The sequence below is a fragment of the Pleurodeles waltl genome, chromosome 1_2, assembly GCF_031143425.1.
Source record: "Pleurodeles waltl isolate 20211129_DDA chromosome 1_2, aPleWal1.hap1.20221129, whole genome shotgun sequence".
Lineage (NCBI taxonomy): Eukaryota > Metazoa > Chordata > Amphibia > Caudata > Salamandridae > Pleurodeles > Pleurodeles waltl.
Genome location: NC_090437.1, coordinates 17,811,086 through 17,828,844, shown reverse-complemented (window position 1 = coordinate 17,828,844; position 17,759 = coordinate 17,811,086). Strand labels below are relative to the sequence as shown.

The window sequence follows — 17,759 nt, the reverse complement described above, 5'->3', positions numbered from 1 at the left end:
ACTCCAAAGGAGCCTCAGTCAAGCCACGCAAGTGGGTCCGCAAGAAAGAACGGACTCGAATAACATACATGCGCTGCAACGCCTTGCCCTCACAACCAGCCAGCACCTCAGAAACATCAAGCAAGCGGCCATCCACCATCCAATCTCTCAGCTCAGTCAGGCCTGCCTCTCGGAGGAACCCACGTACCCCACCATCGCGATACAACTGTCCATCGGCTATCGCCATGACAGGAAAAGAAGGAGCATAAGGGACAGTGACCCCAGATCGCTTCATCAACACACCCCACGCCCGCATCGTGCATGCCACCGTATCGATCCCCTTCACTCGGGACGGAACACGTCCACCAAATGCCCGCAACAGGTCATCTGGCCACACAGAGTCACTCTCAGGCTCCAAGTGCGGCAGATATCGGATAGGATTTAGCCAGTAATACGCAAAATGCACCTGAGCACAAAGATAGTATAACTCCATGTCCGGCGCAGCGAGCCCACCAAATTCAAACGGTAGCGTCCACCTCTCCCAAGAAATACGCGCACGTCGCCCTGCCCATACCAGACGAATCAGCGCGGAGCGCAGACGTTTTAAGTAGCCTCTCGAGAGCGGAAGAGGAAGATTCACAAACAGGTACAGAAACTTCGGAAGGACCACCATCTTTGCAATAGCGATACGCCCTATCAATGATAATGGGAGGGCTCGCCAGGTCTCGACTTTCCTCTCCAGCCACGCCAGAGCAGCACCATAGTTAGAGGCACCAGTAGTTGGTGTTCATGGCTCTGCCCTTCTGACATGGAAAGTTGTGAAAAGAAACTGATGTCAATGCGCGGGGTGGCACCTGTATAGGACCGGCAACGTCCTATCCGGCGCTGTGACAAGAGGTTCAGCGCAGAAAACTTTCCTTATCAGGCTGACGCCTGGGGAAAATTCAAGGGTAAACAATCTGCAAATAGAGTATGTCTCTACCAGATAAGATGTTACAAAAGGTATGTCATTTGTTAAAATTGCCTACAGCAGGAGATATTTTAAGTTCGATGGCATCTGTCGCTGTAGATACGCATGTTTTGCAATAGCTCGCCATCTGGTGTTGGGCCGGAGTGTTACAAGTTGTTTTTCTTCGAAGAAGTCTTTCGAGTCACGGGACCGAGTGACTCCTCCTTTTGTCTCCATTGCGCATGGGCGTCGACTCCATCTTCGATTGTTTTTTTTCCGCCATCGGGTTCGGACGTGTTCCTGTCGCTCCGAGTTTCGGAACGGAAAATTAGCTAATTTCGGAAGATTTTCGTCGGTATTGTTGCGTTCGGGATCGGCGTACTTAGATTCAACACCGCATCGAAGATCGAAGAGCTCCGGTGCCCTTCGGGGTAGTTTTTCGATCCCCCGTCGGGGCCTGGTCGGCCCGACCGCGTGCTGAAGAACGCCGATGGAACGGACCCCGTTCCGTTTCTGCCCCAAATGCCACAATAAATACCCCTATACAGACCAACACTTGGTCTGTAACCTGTGCCTGTCACCTGAGCACAGTGAAGACACCTGTGAGGCCTGTCGTGCGTTCCGGTCCCGAAAGACACTCCGAGACCGTCGAGCCAGAAGACTTCAGATGGCGTCCGCGCCGACAGCCCACCGAGAGTTCGAGGAGCAGGAAGAGGAAGGTACCTTCTCGATCCAAGAATCGGACTCCGAAGGATTCGACGATACACAAACCGTGAGTAAGACGTCGAAAACCACACAGAGGAAGATTTACAAGGCCCAGGGGACGCCACTGCCATCAGGCCATGGCTCCACCCATAAATTCGGTGACCGACCGTCGGCACCGAAAAAGGCCCAAACAGTGCGGAGATCGTCCGACTCCGGTCGAGACACCGGCACGCAGCCTTCTCGGGACCGAGAAAGTGCTGGAGACAAGCCTCGACACCGAGATGCCGGTGTCGACACGCCTCGACGCCGAGACAGCGGCACCGAAGAAGATCGACGCCGAGAGGTTTCGGCCCCGAAAAAGAAAAAAGTCACCTCAGAGCCGAAAAAACACGCATACAGGGTTTCGGTGCCGAAACAAACTGCAAGCGACCCAGCTTCAGGCTCTTATACAGAAGAGCACTCGCTAACCTCCCAAATGCAAAAGCATAGGTTTGAGGAAGAGCTACAATCAACTGATGTGGACCATACGCAAAAGCGTATCTTCATACAGCAGGGGACAGGAAAAATAAGCACCCTTCCCCCCCATTAGAAGAAAGAGAAGGTTGGAGTTCCAAACTGAACAGACACCACAACCAAAAGTGGTGAAAAGTTACCCCACCACCCTCTCCTCCGCCCGTGATTAACGTCTCACCAGCACGAACTCCATCACACTCCCCAGCTCACACCACCATAAGCCAGGGTGACCAAGATCAAGACGCATGGGACCTATACGACGCCCCAGTGTCAGATAACAGTCCGGAGGCATACCCTACGAAGCCATCTCCACCAGAAGACAGCACCGCGTATTCTCAAGTGGTGGCTAGAGCAGCACAATTTCACAACGTAAGCCTCCACTCAGAACAGGTCGAGGATGATTTTTTATTCAACACACTCTCCTCCACCCACAGCTCATACCAAAGCCTGCCTATGCTCCCTGGTATGCTCCGGCACGCGAAAGAAATCTTTAAGGAGCCGGTCAAAAGTAGGGCAATCACACCAAGGGTGGAAAAAAAGTATAAGGCGCCTCCTACAGACCCGGTTTTCATCACTACACAGCTGCCACCAGACTCTGTCGTTGTAGGAGCAGCTAGGAAAAGGGCCAACTCTCACACATCTGGAGATGCACCACCCCCAGATAAAGAAAGCCGCAAGTTCGATGCAGCTGGTAAAAGAGTCGCAGCACAAGCTGCAAACCAGTGGCGCATCGCGAACTCCCAGGCACTACTTGCGCGCTATGACAGAGCCCACTGGGACGAGATGCAACATCTCATTGAACATCTGCCCAAGGACTTACAAAATAGGGCAAAACAAGTGGTTGAGGAGGGACAGACCATTTCCAACAACCAGATCCGCTCCTCCATGGACGCTGCAGATACAGCTGCACGGACAATTAATACATCTGTAACTATCAGAAGGCATGTATGGCTCCGAACGTCTGGATTTAAACCAGAGATTCAACAAGCAGTTCTCAATATGCCTTTTAATGAAAAAGAACTGTTCGGTCCAGAAGTGGACACAGCGATTGAGAAACTCAAAAAAGATACGGACACTGCCAAAGCCATGGGCGCACTCTACTCCCCGCAGAGCAGAGGGAATTACAGCACATTCCGTAAAACACCCTTTCGAGGGGGGTTTCGGGGTCAGAGCACACAAGCCAGCACCTCACAAGCAACACCGTCCAGTTACCAGGGACAGTATAGAGGAGGTTTTCGGGGACAATATAGAGGAGGGCAATTCCCTAGAAATAGAGGAAGATTTCAGAGCCCCAAAACCCCTACTACTAAACAGTGACTCACATGTCACTCACCCCCTCCACACAACACCAGTGGGGGGAAGAATAAGTCATTATTACAAAGCATGGGAGGAAATCACTACAGACACTTGGGTTCTAGCAATTATCCAACATGGTTATTGCATAGAATTTCTACAATTCCCTCCAAACATACCACCAAAAGCACAATATTTGACAACACACCATTCCAATCTCCTGGAGATAGAAGTGCAGGCACTATTGCAAAAGAATGCAATCGAATTAGTGCCAAACACACAAATAAACACAGGAGTTTACTCACTGTACTTTTTGATACCAAAGAAGGACAAAACGCTGAGACCAATCCTAGACCTCAGAGTAGTGAACACTTTCATCAAATCAGACCACTTTCACATGGTCACACTACAAGAAGTATTGCCATTGCTAAAACTACACGACTACATGGCAACTTTAGACCTCAAGGATGCTTATTTCCATATACCAATACACCCATCGCACAGGAAATACCTAAGGTTTGTATTCAAGGGAATACATTACCAATTCAAGGTACTGCCTTTCGGATTAACAACCGCACCAAGAGTCTTTACCAAATGTCTAGCGGTAGTCGCTGCACACATAAGAAGGCAGCAAATACATGTGTTCCCATATCTAGACGACTGGCTAATCAAGGCCCATTCGTTAATACAGTGCTCAAATCACACAAATCATATCATACAAACCCTCTTCAAACTAGGGTTCACCGTCAATTTCACAAAATCCAAAATTCTGCCGCGCAAGGTACAACAATACCTGGGAGCCATAATAGACACATCAAAAGGAGTAGCCACTCCAAGTCCACAAAGAATTCGAAATTTCAACACCATCATACAACGCATGTATCCAACACAAAGGATACACGCAAAGATGGTACTACAACTCCTAGGCATGATGTCTTCATGCATAGCCATTGTCCCAAACGCAAGACTGCACATGAGGCCCTTACAACAGTGCCTAGCATCACAATGGTCACAAGCACAGGGTCACCTTCTAGATCTGGTGTTAATAGACCGCCAAACTTACCTCTCGCTTCTGTGGTGGAACAACATAAATTTAAACAAGGGGCGGCCTTTCCAAGACCCGGTGCCACAATACGTAATAACAACAGATGCTTCCATGACAGGGTGGGGAGCACACCTCGATCAACACAGCATACAAGGACAATGGAACATACATCAAACAAAACTGCATATAAATCACCTAGAACTTCTAGCAGTTTTTCAAGCACTAAAAGCTTTCCAACCAATAATAGTTCACAAATACATTCTCGTCAAAACAGACAACATGACAACAATGTATTATCTAAACAAGCAAGGGGGGACGCACTCCACGCAGTTAAGCCTGCTAGCACAAAAGATTTGGCGTTGGGCAATTCACAACCAAATTCGCCTAATAGCACAATTTATACCAGGGATCCAAAATCAACTCGCAGACAATCTCTCTCGAGATCACCAACAGGTCCACGAATGGGAAATTCACCCCCAAATTCTGAACACTTATTTCAAACTCTGGGGAACACCTCAGATAGACTTGTTAGCGACAAGGGAGAATGCAAAATGCCAAAACTTCGCATCCAGATACCCACACAAACAGTCCCAAGGCAATGCCCTATGGATGAACTGGTCAGGGATATTTGCTTACGCTTTTCCTCCTCTCCCCCTCCTTCCTTACCTGGTAAACAAACTCAGTCAAAACAAACTCAAACTCATATTGATAGCACCAACTTGGGCAAGGCAACCCTGGTACACAACGCTGCTAGACCTATCAGTAGTACCCTGCATCAAATTGCCCAACAGGCCAGATCTGTTGACACAGCACAACCAAAAGATCAGACACCCAGATCCAGCATCGCTGAATCTAGCAATCTGGCTCCTGAAATCCTAGAATTCGGGCACTTACAACTTACCCAAGAATGTATGGAAGTCATAAAACAAGCCAGAAGGCCATCCACCAGGCACTGCTATGCAAGTAAATGGAAGAGGTTTGTTTGCTACTGCCATATTAATCAAATACAACCATTACACACAACTCCAGAACATGTAGTGGGTTACTTGCTTCACTTACAAAAATCTAACCTGGCTTTCTCTTCCATTAAAATACACCTTGCAGCAATATCTGCATACCTGCAGACTACCTATTCAACTTCCCTATATAAGATACCAGTCATTAAAGCATTCATGGAGGGCCTTAGGAGAATTATACCACCAAGAACACCACCTGTTCCTTCATGGAACCTAAATGTTGTCCTAACTAGACTTATGGGTCCACCTTTTGAACCCATGCACTCCTGCGACATACAGTTCCTAACCTGGAAGGTGGCATTTCTCATCGCCATTACTTCCCTAAGAAGAGTAAGCGAGATTCAGGCGTTTACAATACAGGAACCTTTTATACAACTACACAAGAATAAGGTCGTCCTAAGGACCAATCCTAAATTTTTGCCAAAGGTTATTTCACCGTTCCATCTAAATCAAACAGTGGAACTTCCAGTGTTCTTTCCACAGCCAGATACCGTAGCTGAAAGGGCACTACATACATTAGATGTCAAAAGAGCATTGATGTAGTACATTGACAGAACAAAAAACATCAGAAAGACTAAACAACTATTTATTGCATTTCAAAAACCTCATGCAGGAAACCCAATATCAAAACAAGGTATAGCCAGATGGATAGTTAAATGCATCCAAATCTGCTACCTTAAAGCTAAACGACAGCTGCCCATTACACCAAGGGCACACTCAACCAGAAAGAAAGGTGCTACCATGGCCTTTCTAGGAAACATCCCAATGCAAGAAATATGTAAGGCAGCCACATGGTCTACGCCTCACACATTCACCAAGCACTACTGTGTAGACGTGTTATCCGCACAACAAGCCACAGTAGGTCAAGCCGTATTAAGAACATTATTTCAGACGACTTCCACTCCTACAGGCTGATCCACCGCTTTTGGGGAGATAACTGCTTACTAGTCTATGCAAAACATGCGTATCTACAGCGACAGATGCCATCGAACTGAAAATGTCACTTACCCAGTGTACATCTGTTCGTGGCATCAGTCGCAGTAGATTCGCATGTGCCCACCCGCCTCCCCGGGAGCCTGTAGCAGTTTGGAAGTTACCTTCAATTATTTATATATGTATCATCTCAACCTTAAATAGGTGCATACTTAGTCACTCCATTGCATGGGCACTATTACTACAATTCAACTCCTACCTCACCCTCTGCGGGGAAAAACAATCGAAGATGGAGTCGACGCCCATGCGCAATGGAGACAAAAGGAGGAGTCACTCGGTCCCGTGACTCGAAAGACTTCTTCGAAGAAAAACAACTTGTAACACTCCGGCCCAACACCAGATGGCGAGCTATTGCAAAACATGCGAATCTACTGCGACTGATGCCACGAACAGATGTACACTGGGTAAGTGACATTTTCATTATGAGTGTATCCTTTCCAAGTATTGCTGTGTCAGCTATAGTGGAATATCCAAAGTTTTCATAGTCTGTAAATTTCACTGAGATCTTTCATCTCTTGTTGTAATTTGAGTTAATGTGGAAACCGGCAAATGTGATAAAATACATTTTGCTAATTCTTAAACGTAGTATAGTCTTGTTTAGGGGTTCGCCATTTATATTCAGCAGCACTGAACAGTCTTGCCCGTGTGCAGGATTCCAGACCATTTCTTCCAAAATGTAAATTTCTAAGTTAAATCTTAGGCTTACTTTGGAAGGCCAGCAACTTCTATGTGACTGCCAAAAATAACTTAGCCACCAGTAATGCAAGCTATATTGGCCAATTCCAATAAGTTTGTTTCAAAAATCCATTAAAACATTTTAAAACTTAATACATTAATCTTTAGTCATAATATTTTGCACATTCCTGATCAAAGGAAATATATTGGATAGTAAACATTAACATTTGTTTGGAATTATGTTTTTCAATTTCAGATTCAGAAAGTAGTAAACAAGAAGCTGAGGGAACGATTTTGTCACAGACAAAAGGAGGTTTCGGAGGAAAACCATAATCACCATAACGAGCGCATGCTGTTTCATGGTGAGTTTTTAAGACCACTGACAATGGGAGCCCTCCTTTCTCATTATTACATTCTAAGACTGTGTTAGTATCCGTTACTGTGGGTTTAGAAATTAAGGCTAAAGAATTTGTTGTTCATTTTTAGGTCTTGCATAAGATAGAGCATGCACTGTCTCTTGTGAGATTTTTTTATTGCTTATCAGCCACCCTTTGCATACTATTGGTTTGCATTATTGTCCCTCTGAATAGATTGTTCATCAGCTTCAGTTTGCTTCCTTTCTCTTAGTGTGTTTGTCCCTCCCCTGGAGCATGGACATATTACTGTGTGCTCACACTACTCGCTTTTTCAGGCACTACTTTTCAGCTGTCTCCTTCATGTACTTCTCTATCTACCTCCCCAGTTCCTCCTGCACACCTTCTGTTGTGTACTTGCCCAAGTCCCACAACTCTTTGCTGTTTTTGTGGTTCTGTCACCCACATACCTTTTTCCGGGTGCTTCCATTGTCATTCTACTTGCCCTGAGTACCACCCTCCCACACTGAATGCTCTGACATCCCCTCTCACCTGTCCTTTTGGGCCACCCATGCTTTTCTGCTTGCCTGCACACCCTCCATGTTGCTTTAAGAGCACACTGCTAAAAACAAAAAGTGGTGGAACGCGGCCAATTTCAAATGTGCTTTTTGAAAAAAGACACACACATTCCTCAGATGTGAGCTCAAAACAGCAAGTGCTAAATACAGTTTTTTGCAAATGGGGCACCCAAGAGAGAGACTTGTTTTGTCACCCCAGAAATAGCGCAAGGCATCACATCCTGGTGCCCACACCACCTATCGAAGGGAATGCCCTATTGATGGACTTCTTAAGGACATTTGCGTATACGTTTCCCCCATACCATTGATTACAATGTTAATAGACAAATGGGACACTGAACCGTGCTGCTACTCCTACTCCTTTGGGGGTGAGACTGATATGGTTCTTGGATGTGGAGGAGGTCTCTCGAGAAGCAATAATAAGTCTGTCAGCAGTTCAGGGCCTATTCGGTGTACACGATGGACAGGTTTGTCACCTGGAACCTACTAGCTGTCAACCTGCTTGCCTGGCACCTGTGTACTTAGAAATCTGACTTCTAGTTGCAGATTCCTTAGCTTTGAAATTCCCCCAGGTGTCAGACTGGTACCGGAGAATCTTCTGAGCTGTACCCCTGCGCTCCATTAGGTGATGTAGATCGTCTCTGCGTTCTTCATCGGTGTCAAGTGTGCCAGATATGACGTTGCAGATCCTATGTAAGCACCACCCTGGTGCGCTGACATCAATTCTTTTCTTTCCATGCCAGGTAGCGCTCATGTGAAGAGAGCTTCCCCTCAGTCATTTTTTGACTGTATTTTTTTTTTTTTTTTGAGTTTTCTACTCCTGGTGCGTCGAGAATGTAATTGAGGAAGACCACGTTTAAGCCCTGCAGTTCCTTTTATCGAGCAATGTCTGTGACAGATCCACACTTTGTGTCTCTTTGGTGCCTGAAGCGCAACTATGACCTGAAGTCGTGCTCTGAGTGTGGTGCCATGCATCCAAAGGATTTGAGGAAGTGGTCCCTGGAGCTTATGGCCCCGTTGCTCAAATCCGCACAAGTTGAGATCCTGGTCAAGAGGAAGTTCCCGGGATCGGGCGCGGAGTCATCTATTGCCGTTATCCTACTCCAAGTCTTCAGGCTATTGGGGTCAGTCGAGGCTCAAGAAGAAAACCAAGAAGTCGGAGCTTTCTTCGACTTCTCCTCGTCTGTCGGCCGATTAGATGAGGGAGTGTTGATGTTTTAAGCCTCACTCTGCGGAGCCTGTGCCTTGACCAACTCTGCACGTACCGGAGTTTCGCCGAGTTAAAGTGAACCGTGCCCAGGTCAAGGAGTTTTATGAGACGATTTGCCTCATTTTTGTGCTGTCTGACACTGCTGGCGCGCCTTCGGGCCCCATGGAGTCAGAAGAGGTCCCTTAGGATTCTGCGCCGGTGACTTCGGCCTGAGAACCAAAGTGCACCCATGAAACCAGTCCTGGATCCAGACTGACGTTGGTCGTGTAGGAGGCTGGCTCAGTTGATGGTGTACACCTATGGTGTGGCACCCTACACTGAGTCTAGGCAGCCCTTAGTGATACCGTTTAGGTCCAGATAGCAAAAGATTTCTAGGGTTAACTGGTGAGCAGCTGAAGTTTATCTAGGAGGAGTGATAAACACTTGCAATACCACAATAGTCAGTAACAGTTCACAAGAAAGAACCACACCAGGTGCTGCTAAACTAAAGTATTCTCTATTACAACACTAAGGCTATACTAACATGGAGATACCTACACACAAAAAATACACTTAGCAACATGCAGGAAAAGCATGGAAATACATGGAGCTTCATGGGTGGGGGGGGGGGGCAAACCATATACTAAGAAAGTGGTATAAGAATGGAGGTGCCCAACCACGGTGAGTGTGTTAGAATCCCAGGGGCTGTGGGAGTAGGAAATTACCAGAGGCAAATACTAGAAAATCTACAGGCGCATGGGTGCAGAGTTATTGAGCCGGGTGTCCCATAGGATAACACTGGACCGTTGTGGTTGGATTTTTATGGATTCAGGACCCTCCTGAGTGGATCCTGAAGAAACCAGTTGGCACAAATAAGGTTGGAGAGTGCCCCCGTCCATAAATGCCCAGAAGAAGGGAGTACATACACCAGGGAACCCAGGTGCGTAGGGGTGAAGTGACGTTGGATGCCCTCTTTAAAGTAAGTGGGAGCCTCCGTTAACATGCTGCTGTCGCAACCCACGGACCAGGCCAGTGGAACCCAAAGATGGATTCCAAACAAGAAGAACCTGAACAAGAAGGGGACAGTGTCCAGACCGCTCGCAATCGTCCTGGCGGTGCAGGTAGGCAATGCCCACCCTCTTGGAGGTGAAGTTCCTGCAGGATGGTAAAGGAAGAAGTCCAGCTGCGGAGTCTAGGGGGATGCAGAAGATCCTTGTGGTCGCCCACCAGCTGTCCTATGGAGTCAGAGGAGCCCAAATGCGTGACCCACTGGCAGCAGTCACAGGAAGACACAGAGATGCCTCAGCAGCACAACAAAACAGAAGTCCCACGTCGCAGGAGCTGCAGAGTGGAAGCTGGTCTTGGAGTTGTAGAGTGCTGGAGGCCGCAGCTTCTTGAGCTACAGGATTTTTTGGAAAGTGCCTATAATTTCTTGGCAAGAGCAAAAGTCGCGGTACACAGGGGCCATTCCACTGGCTGCAGCCAGAGTCCACCGTATCCCAAGTTGGTCAGAACACAAATTGGATTTGGAGAGGACCACAGAATCACCACCTATGAACAGAACCTTTTCGTTGTCCATGGGAGGTCATTGTCGTCTTAAGGTTCCTGCAGATGCAGGGGAGATTCCTTCGTGGATGCAAGCAGAGTCCTTGTGACCCTGGAAGATGCACAGCCATCGATATTGCAGAATTCTTGCAGGAGCTAGAGTAACAATGTTGCAGTGGAAGCCCTTCCAACTGGATACAGTCTTGTTTCAGTTCCAAAAGCAGGCCAGCAGCGGTTCCGGGGGCCAGGAGCAGAAAATGTCTTGCGGAGAGTTCCTTGAAAAAGTCTTGCTCAACCAATCTGAGAACCCCCTTGGGGGAGTCTTTAAGTAACCCTAAAAGGGGGTTGGTCACTCTGTAGTGACACACCTATCAGAGGGGGTTCAGGGATGTCATTTACCTGGCCTAACCAGTCAGATGCTCCCAGGGGCCTCTAATCTACCTTGTTTCCAAGATGGCATAATCAACCGGCCACCTGGCAGAGCTCTGTGCACCTTTCTAGGGGAGGAGCTGGACGGAGGGTGGAGTGTTGGGTGGGCGGGGGGGGTTTGAGTGGTCACTCCACTGTCCTTTGTGTAGTTTCACGTCAGATCGGTAACTGGAGGTTTCTGAACTGGTGCAAACCAGATTATACAAGGAGGGCACCAAGGGTTCCCTTCGAAGCAGACTAGTGGCTCTGAGGCCAGCCCACCCCACCCTAGCCCATAGACACCTATTTCAAAGGGAGAAGTGGTCACACCTCTCTCTTGCAGAAAATCCTTTGTTCTGCCTTCCTCTGCTTGAGTTAGGCTCATCAGGAGGGCAGCACGGTGTCTGGGGTCAGCAGAAGTGTGGGCTGGCAGCCAGACCCCGTAAAGCGGTACAGGCAGAACTGGAGGATCCTCTAAGGAACCCCCAGAGTACATGGGATCATGCATCTAACACTGGAACCGGTTTAGTTGCATGATTCCAACATATTTGATGCCAAACATGCCTGGGTTCGGAGAAGCCATTATGTAGTTGGACCGCTTGTGCTGACCATTGTACACAAATCACCTTAAGATGGCTTCCTCGCACTTAAAAAAGCCCAGGGAATGGAGTCTGGGATTTGTACGGGCACCCTGCCCCTGGACTGAAGGGCCTATAAGAAGAGTGATTTACAGTGTCCCATGTGCATTGACCACGATATAAGGCAAGCTTAATATATGAAGTGAAACATGAATGTACCACTTCACGCAGGCTGCAATGGTAGGTGTAAGGAAATGCCTCCTTGGCATGGTTACCCCCTAACTTTTTGCTTTTGCTAAGTTTTGATTGAAAGTGTGCTGGGACCCTGCTAACCAGGCCCCAGCACCAGTGTTCTTTCCCTAAACTGTACCTTTTGCTTCCACAATTGGCACATCCCTGGCACTCAGATAAGTCCCTTGTAACTGGTGCCCCTGGTACCAAGGGCCCTGATGCCAGGGAACGTCCCTGGCATGCAGCATGTCTTATGCCACCTTAGGGACCCCTCACTCAGCACATGCACACGGCCTCACAGCTTGTGTGTGCTGATGAGGAGAAAAAGACTAAGTCGGCATGGCACTCCCTCAGAGTGCCATGCCAACCTCACACTGCTGTGGCATAGGTAAGTCACCCCTCTAGCAGGTCTTACAGCCCTAAGGCAGGGTGCACTATACCACAGGTGAGGGCATATGTGCATGATCACTATGCAACTACAGTGCCTAAGCAAAACCTTGGACACTGTAAGTTCTGGCTAGCCATAAGAGTATATGGTCTGGGAGTTTGTCAAACACGAACTCCACAGTTCCATAATGGCTATACTGAAAATCTGGGAAGTTTGGTATCAAACTTCTCGGCACAATAAATGCACACTGATGCCAGTGTGCAATTTATTGTAACATACACCCAGAGGGCATTTTAGAGATGCCTCCAGAATAGCAACCCGACTTCTAGTGTAGGCTGACCAGTTTCTGCCAGCCTGCCACACACCAGACATGTTGCTGGCCACATGGGGAGAGTGCCTTTGTCACACTGTGGCCAGGAACAAAGCCTGTACTGGGTGGATGTGCTTCTCACCTCCCCCTGCTGGAACTGTAACACCTGTCGGTGAGCCTAAAAGGCTCGCCCCTTTTGTTACAGCACCCCAGGGCATCCCAGCTAGTGGAGATGCCCGCCCCTCCAGCCACTGCCCACACTTTTGGCGGAAAGGCTGGAGGAGATGATGAGAAAAACAAGGTGGAGTCACCCACCAGTCAAGACAGCCCCTAATGTGTCCTGAGCTGAGGTGACCCCTGCCTTTAGAAAACCTCCATCTTGTTTTGGAGGATTCTCCCAATAGGAATAGGGATGTGCCCCCCTCACGACGACAACTGCTTTGGCCTCAGAGGACTGCCCTGGACTAAAGGACCAAGAAACTCCCATGAGCAGCGGAACTGCTCAACACCAGCAACTTCTTTGCAACAAAGAAGCAGCTTTCAAAGACTTCACATTTCCAGCCGGAAGCTTGAGACTTCCCACTCTGCACCCGACGCCCCCGGCTCGAGATCCAGAGAACAAACACCACAGAGAGGACTCCCCGGTGACTGCGAGCCTGTGAGTAGCCTGAGACAACCCCCCTGAGCCCCCACAGCGACGCCTGCCGAGAGAATCCTGAGGCTCCCCCTGACCACGACTGCCCGTAACAAGGGACCCAACGCCTAGAACCAGCACTGCACCTGCAACCCCCAGGACCTGAAGGAGCCGAACCTTAGTGCAGGAGTGAACCTCCCTCCCCCTGTGACCCTCTGCCTAGCTCAGGTGGTGGCTGTCCCGAGAAGCCCCCCCTGTGCCTGCCTGCACTGCTAGTGACCCCCAGGTCCCTCCATTGATTCCTATCTGAAACCCGACGCCTGCTTTGCACACTGCACCCGGCCGCCTATGTGCCGCTGAGGGTGTGTTTTGTGTACCTACTTGTGTCCACCTCCCCCCCCCCCTCCCCCCTCCCAGACGTTCCTATCACCGCCCACGGGCAGAGCCATCCCCATTCTCATTGCCCACTCTGAAAAGGAACCGGATGGGCCGTCATACGATTCTGACGGCAGCAGGAGCCTTGCCTCCTATGTCAGATCCTGAACCCCTTTCTTATGTGCTAGGACACAGTGAGGGATGGGAGCGGTAGCTGGACCCTTTAGAATGCCAGCTCCAAGACCCTAAGGACTGGCATACTGCCTTGGGTGAGGCCAGAGGACTGATTACTTCTCCAGATACTGGCATGCTTTCTCCCCCTACCATGACTACGGAGGAGGGAGCTTCCTATTAAATGGTAGTGAGAATAGCAGGTGAGGTTTTACATCTTGAGTTGCTTTCTGTGGTTGTCAGGACTAACCTCCTCACAGAGATGCTTCAATCTGGAACGTCCTCCTCAGAACCCCTGCTCCCCTTTAATGAAGCCCTTACAGATGTCCTACTGGGCACCTGGTCCAAACCCAGCACAGAGGCTCCTTTGAACAGGATAATTGCCTATCACCATCACTCTGCCCCAGGGGTCCCAATCTTTCTGACACAAAACCCCCTCCCCTGAGAACTTGGTCATACAAGCCTCTACTTCCCAGGGCATGTTCCAATTCGCACCCACTTATGGAGTTCTTCCACCAGCCTAGCATTGCGGTCTTTGAACACTGCATGCCTTTTGGGCCGTCACTCCCACATTCGGTGTGATACAGTTGTGCAAGTGCTGCTGCAGGTCCTGGAGGAGTCCCATTCTGTAATCTATCAGGCAGTTGCAGATGGGAAAGATGCAGCAAAGTTCACTATCCTTTGCAGACTTTACACAACCGATTCGCTAGACAGAGCCGTTTCGTCGACAGTGGCCCTGAGGCACCACGTCTGGCTTAGGATATCTGGCTTTTCAGAGGATGTCCAGGCTAATTTGATGGACATGCCCTTTGATGGCACCCATCTCTTCAGAGACAAGGCAGACTATGTGTTTGAGCGCTTCAAGGATTCTCGTGCTATGGCCAGGTCCATGGGCCGTGTGGCAGCCTCTCGTCCCCCTCAGTCTGCCTTTCACGCCTTAAGTGGATATGGAGGGGCCTCCAACCGCATCCATTTCTGTCCAGCCACCATGTTGTGCATGCTGCCCAGCATGTGTGTGTCGGAGGGCGTGTGATCCACTGACCTCGTGGATCAGGGAGCCAGCCGTCTGGGCTGTCTTCCCCCCTGCAGCAGGCTCTAAACCTTCTTAGTCTGGCTCCCTATCAATTGAAGGTAGAATCTGCCATCACCTGTTCCCCTGGCAATCCGTCGCGTAGGACAGACTCATTATTGCCACCAAACCCCTCCCCTGAACCCCCCCCCCCCCCCCCCCCCCCCCCCCCCTCCCTTAGGTGAGAGCCAGTGCTCTCAAGTGCCTGAAACAAAAGCCTGCACTGGGCAGATATGTGACCTCCTCTCACAGACAGGATGGACATTCCAGGGCATGCAGTTTCATAGGCCTTTCTGCCTTGATTATGAGACCCAGGTCTCTCTAGATGGTGGAGATGACCAACCCCCTGAACTGATCCTACTTTTGGCAGCAGCATAGGCGGGGGAAATTAGTTAAATTAGGAGGTGTGCCCACTTCATGCCAGTACCACTCCTAAGGTGGGCTAGCCGAAGTGGACACTACTTTTTAAATTCCTCCATCTTGTTTAGAAGGAATTAGGCCACTAGGGTTAGGTTAATGCCCACTTCCCAACAAAAGTGGTAATAAGAAGGGTGTAGTCACACTAAAGGTGGTCAGCCCACTGACTACCACCTGGCGCTCCCTATAATGCTCCTAAATTGAGTATTTAGGTGGCACCCCGAACCCTAAAACTCAGATTTCGACAACCTAAGAAGACCGGAACAAAGAAGTGTTGCACCTGCAGAAGAGGGGGGGGGGGGAAAAAGCCGTTGGCCTGGAACCAGCCCCTCCAGCCTGCCTGCTGACCGCCAAAGATTCTGCATAAGAATCCAACTCATCCAGTCTTCAATAAAGACTCAAGTCTCCCGTGGGCACCAGACTTGCCCTGCAACAAGAAACTCCCAAGAAAAGACTCTACAGCTGCTGGACCGTAGAGGTGGGCTGTAATCTCCCATCGCCAGATTACGGCGGACCTGCTATATTTGCTGGGTTTCACTATAAATGTGCTGAAGTCACACCTGACTCCCTCTCAGACACTCCCTTTCATCTCAGCTGTTCTGGACACAGTGCAGTTTCATGCTTATCCTCCCAAGCGGCGGGTCTAGGATCTTCAGTATAGGAAGCTGGCCTGGTGTGTGGTGAGCACCTGTGGTGTTACCACTTATACCAAGTTCATGTATCCCCTATTAGCAAGGTGTAGACAGTGTCTAGGATGCCAGGGCTCTCTAGAGGTAGCTGTGGATGTGAAGCCATGACTTATCTAGGAGACATGTAAAGCTCATGCAATACCACTATAGTCACACAGCACTAACACACATGAAAGAACCAAACAGTGTTAAAAATAAAGGTACTTTATTATGGTAACACAAATACTAAAATACTGTATAGGCACAACTCCACTAGAAAAAGGTGAGTAAACACACTAATATATATATATTATGTTCGATGGCATGTGTATCTGCAGATACACATGCTATGCACACGTCTGCCATCTAGTGTTGGCCTTGGAGAGTTACAAGTTGTTTTTCTTCGAAGAAGTGTTTTCGAGTCACGGGATCGAGTGACTCCTCCTCTTTGGCTCCATTGCGCATGGGCATCAACTCTATGTTAGATTGTGTTCTTTCCACCATCGGGTTCGGACATGTTTCCTTTCACTCCGATAGTTTGATTCGGGAAAGCTTAAAACTCTTCATTTCTCGTCTGTATTTTTTTCGATCGTGTTACACCTTCGATCAACACTTCCGTACCGTCGAAACAAACATCTTTACTCGCCCTTCAGGGCACGTGCGAGCCCAACTTGGGCCTCGTCGGGCTGACCGCGTGGAAGCCTCATGGATCTGACTCCATTCCGATTCTGTCCTCGGTGCCACGCTAAATTCCCTTATACGGACCAACACCTCGTCTGTAATATCTGCCTTTTCCCCCGGCCATCTGGATGAAAATTGCGAGGCCTGCAGATCCTTCCGGTCTAAAAAGACTCCAAGACAGAAGAGCACGGAGACTCAAGATGATATCGAAGAGCACCGAACATCTTGACATCGAAGCGGAAGAAATCATGCAGACCGCAGTCTCCGTTCGAGGATCCAACTCCGACAGGGATTCCGAGGAGGACAGACCGGTTACAGCAGGACAGCACATGAGTACGCCTGCCCCTGTGTCATCTAAGCCCAAGCATAATGCCTTGGGAACGCCACTGCCGGAAGGCCATGGCTCGTCCCGAAGGAAAACGCTTGGTTGCCAGCCCACCAGCTCGGCACCGAAAAAGGCCACCCCTCCGAAACCATCTGACTCGAGCCAAAGCGCCGTCTCCGAACCGAGCAAACACCGCTCTTCCGAGTCGAAATCTCGAAAATCATTTTTGGAGCCGAGACCATCTTCAACCCCATCTTTTTCGATACCGCTTTGGAGCCGAAAAAAACCTATTTATACTGAGGAGCATGGACTTTCACAAGCACTTAAAGAAAGCCACAAAACTACTTAGGAGGACTCACAAATAGAAGCAATGGATGAAAGGCAAGCCGGGGTTCATATCCATAAAGAAACTGGCATAATTTTAACCGCACCTCCTCCAAAACCAAAGAGGAAATTAGCCTTTTAGGAGGAATTGGACACTACACAGCCTTCAGCTAAAGTGCCAAAAACTAAGGAGAGACCTCCACCTCCTCAATTTTCTCCTCCTCAGTCTCCTCCTCACTCTCCACATTTACATATCTCTCCTCCTTCCAGTCCTACACCTATGCAGTCACCATCGCACTCATTTGATTCGCAGCAGGACAAGGTGGATCCATGGGATCTTTATGATC

General features: G+C 49.0%; 1 protein-coding gene across 1 annotated transcript in view; it reads left to right on the top strand.

Moving 5' to 3' along the window:
* The window catches only part of LOC138296500 (poly [ADP-ribose] polymerase tankyrase-1), a 734,848-nt gene that overhangs the window by 669,028 nt on the left and 48,061 nt on the right, over window positions 1-17,759 (top strand). The window contains exon 22 of the mRNA XM_069235671.1: window positions 7,425-7,530. Coding sequence (XP_069091772.1) covers window positions 7,425-7,530 — 106 coding nt within the window. The remainder of the gene's footprint in view (window positions 1-7,424; window positions 7,531-17,759) is intronic.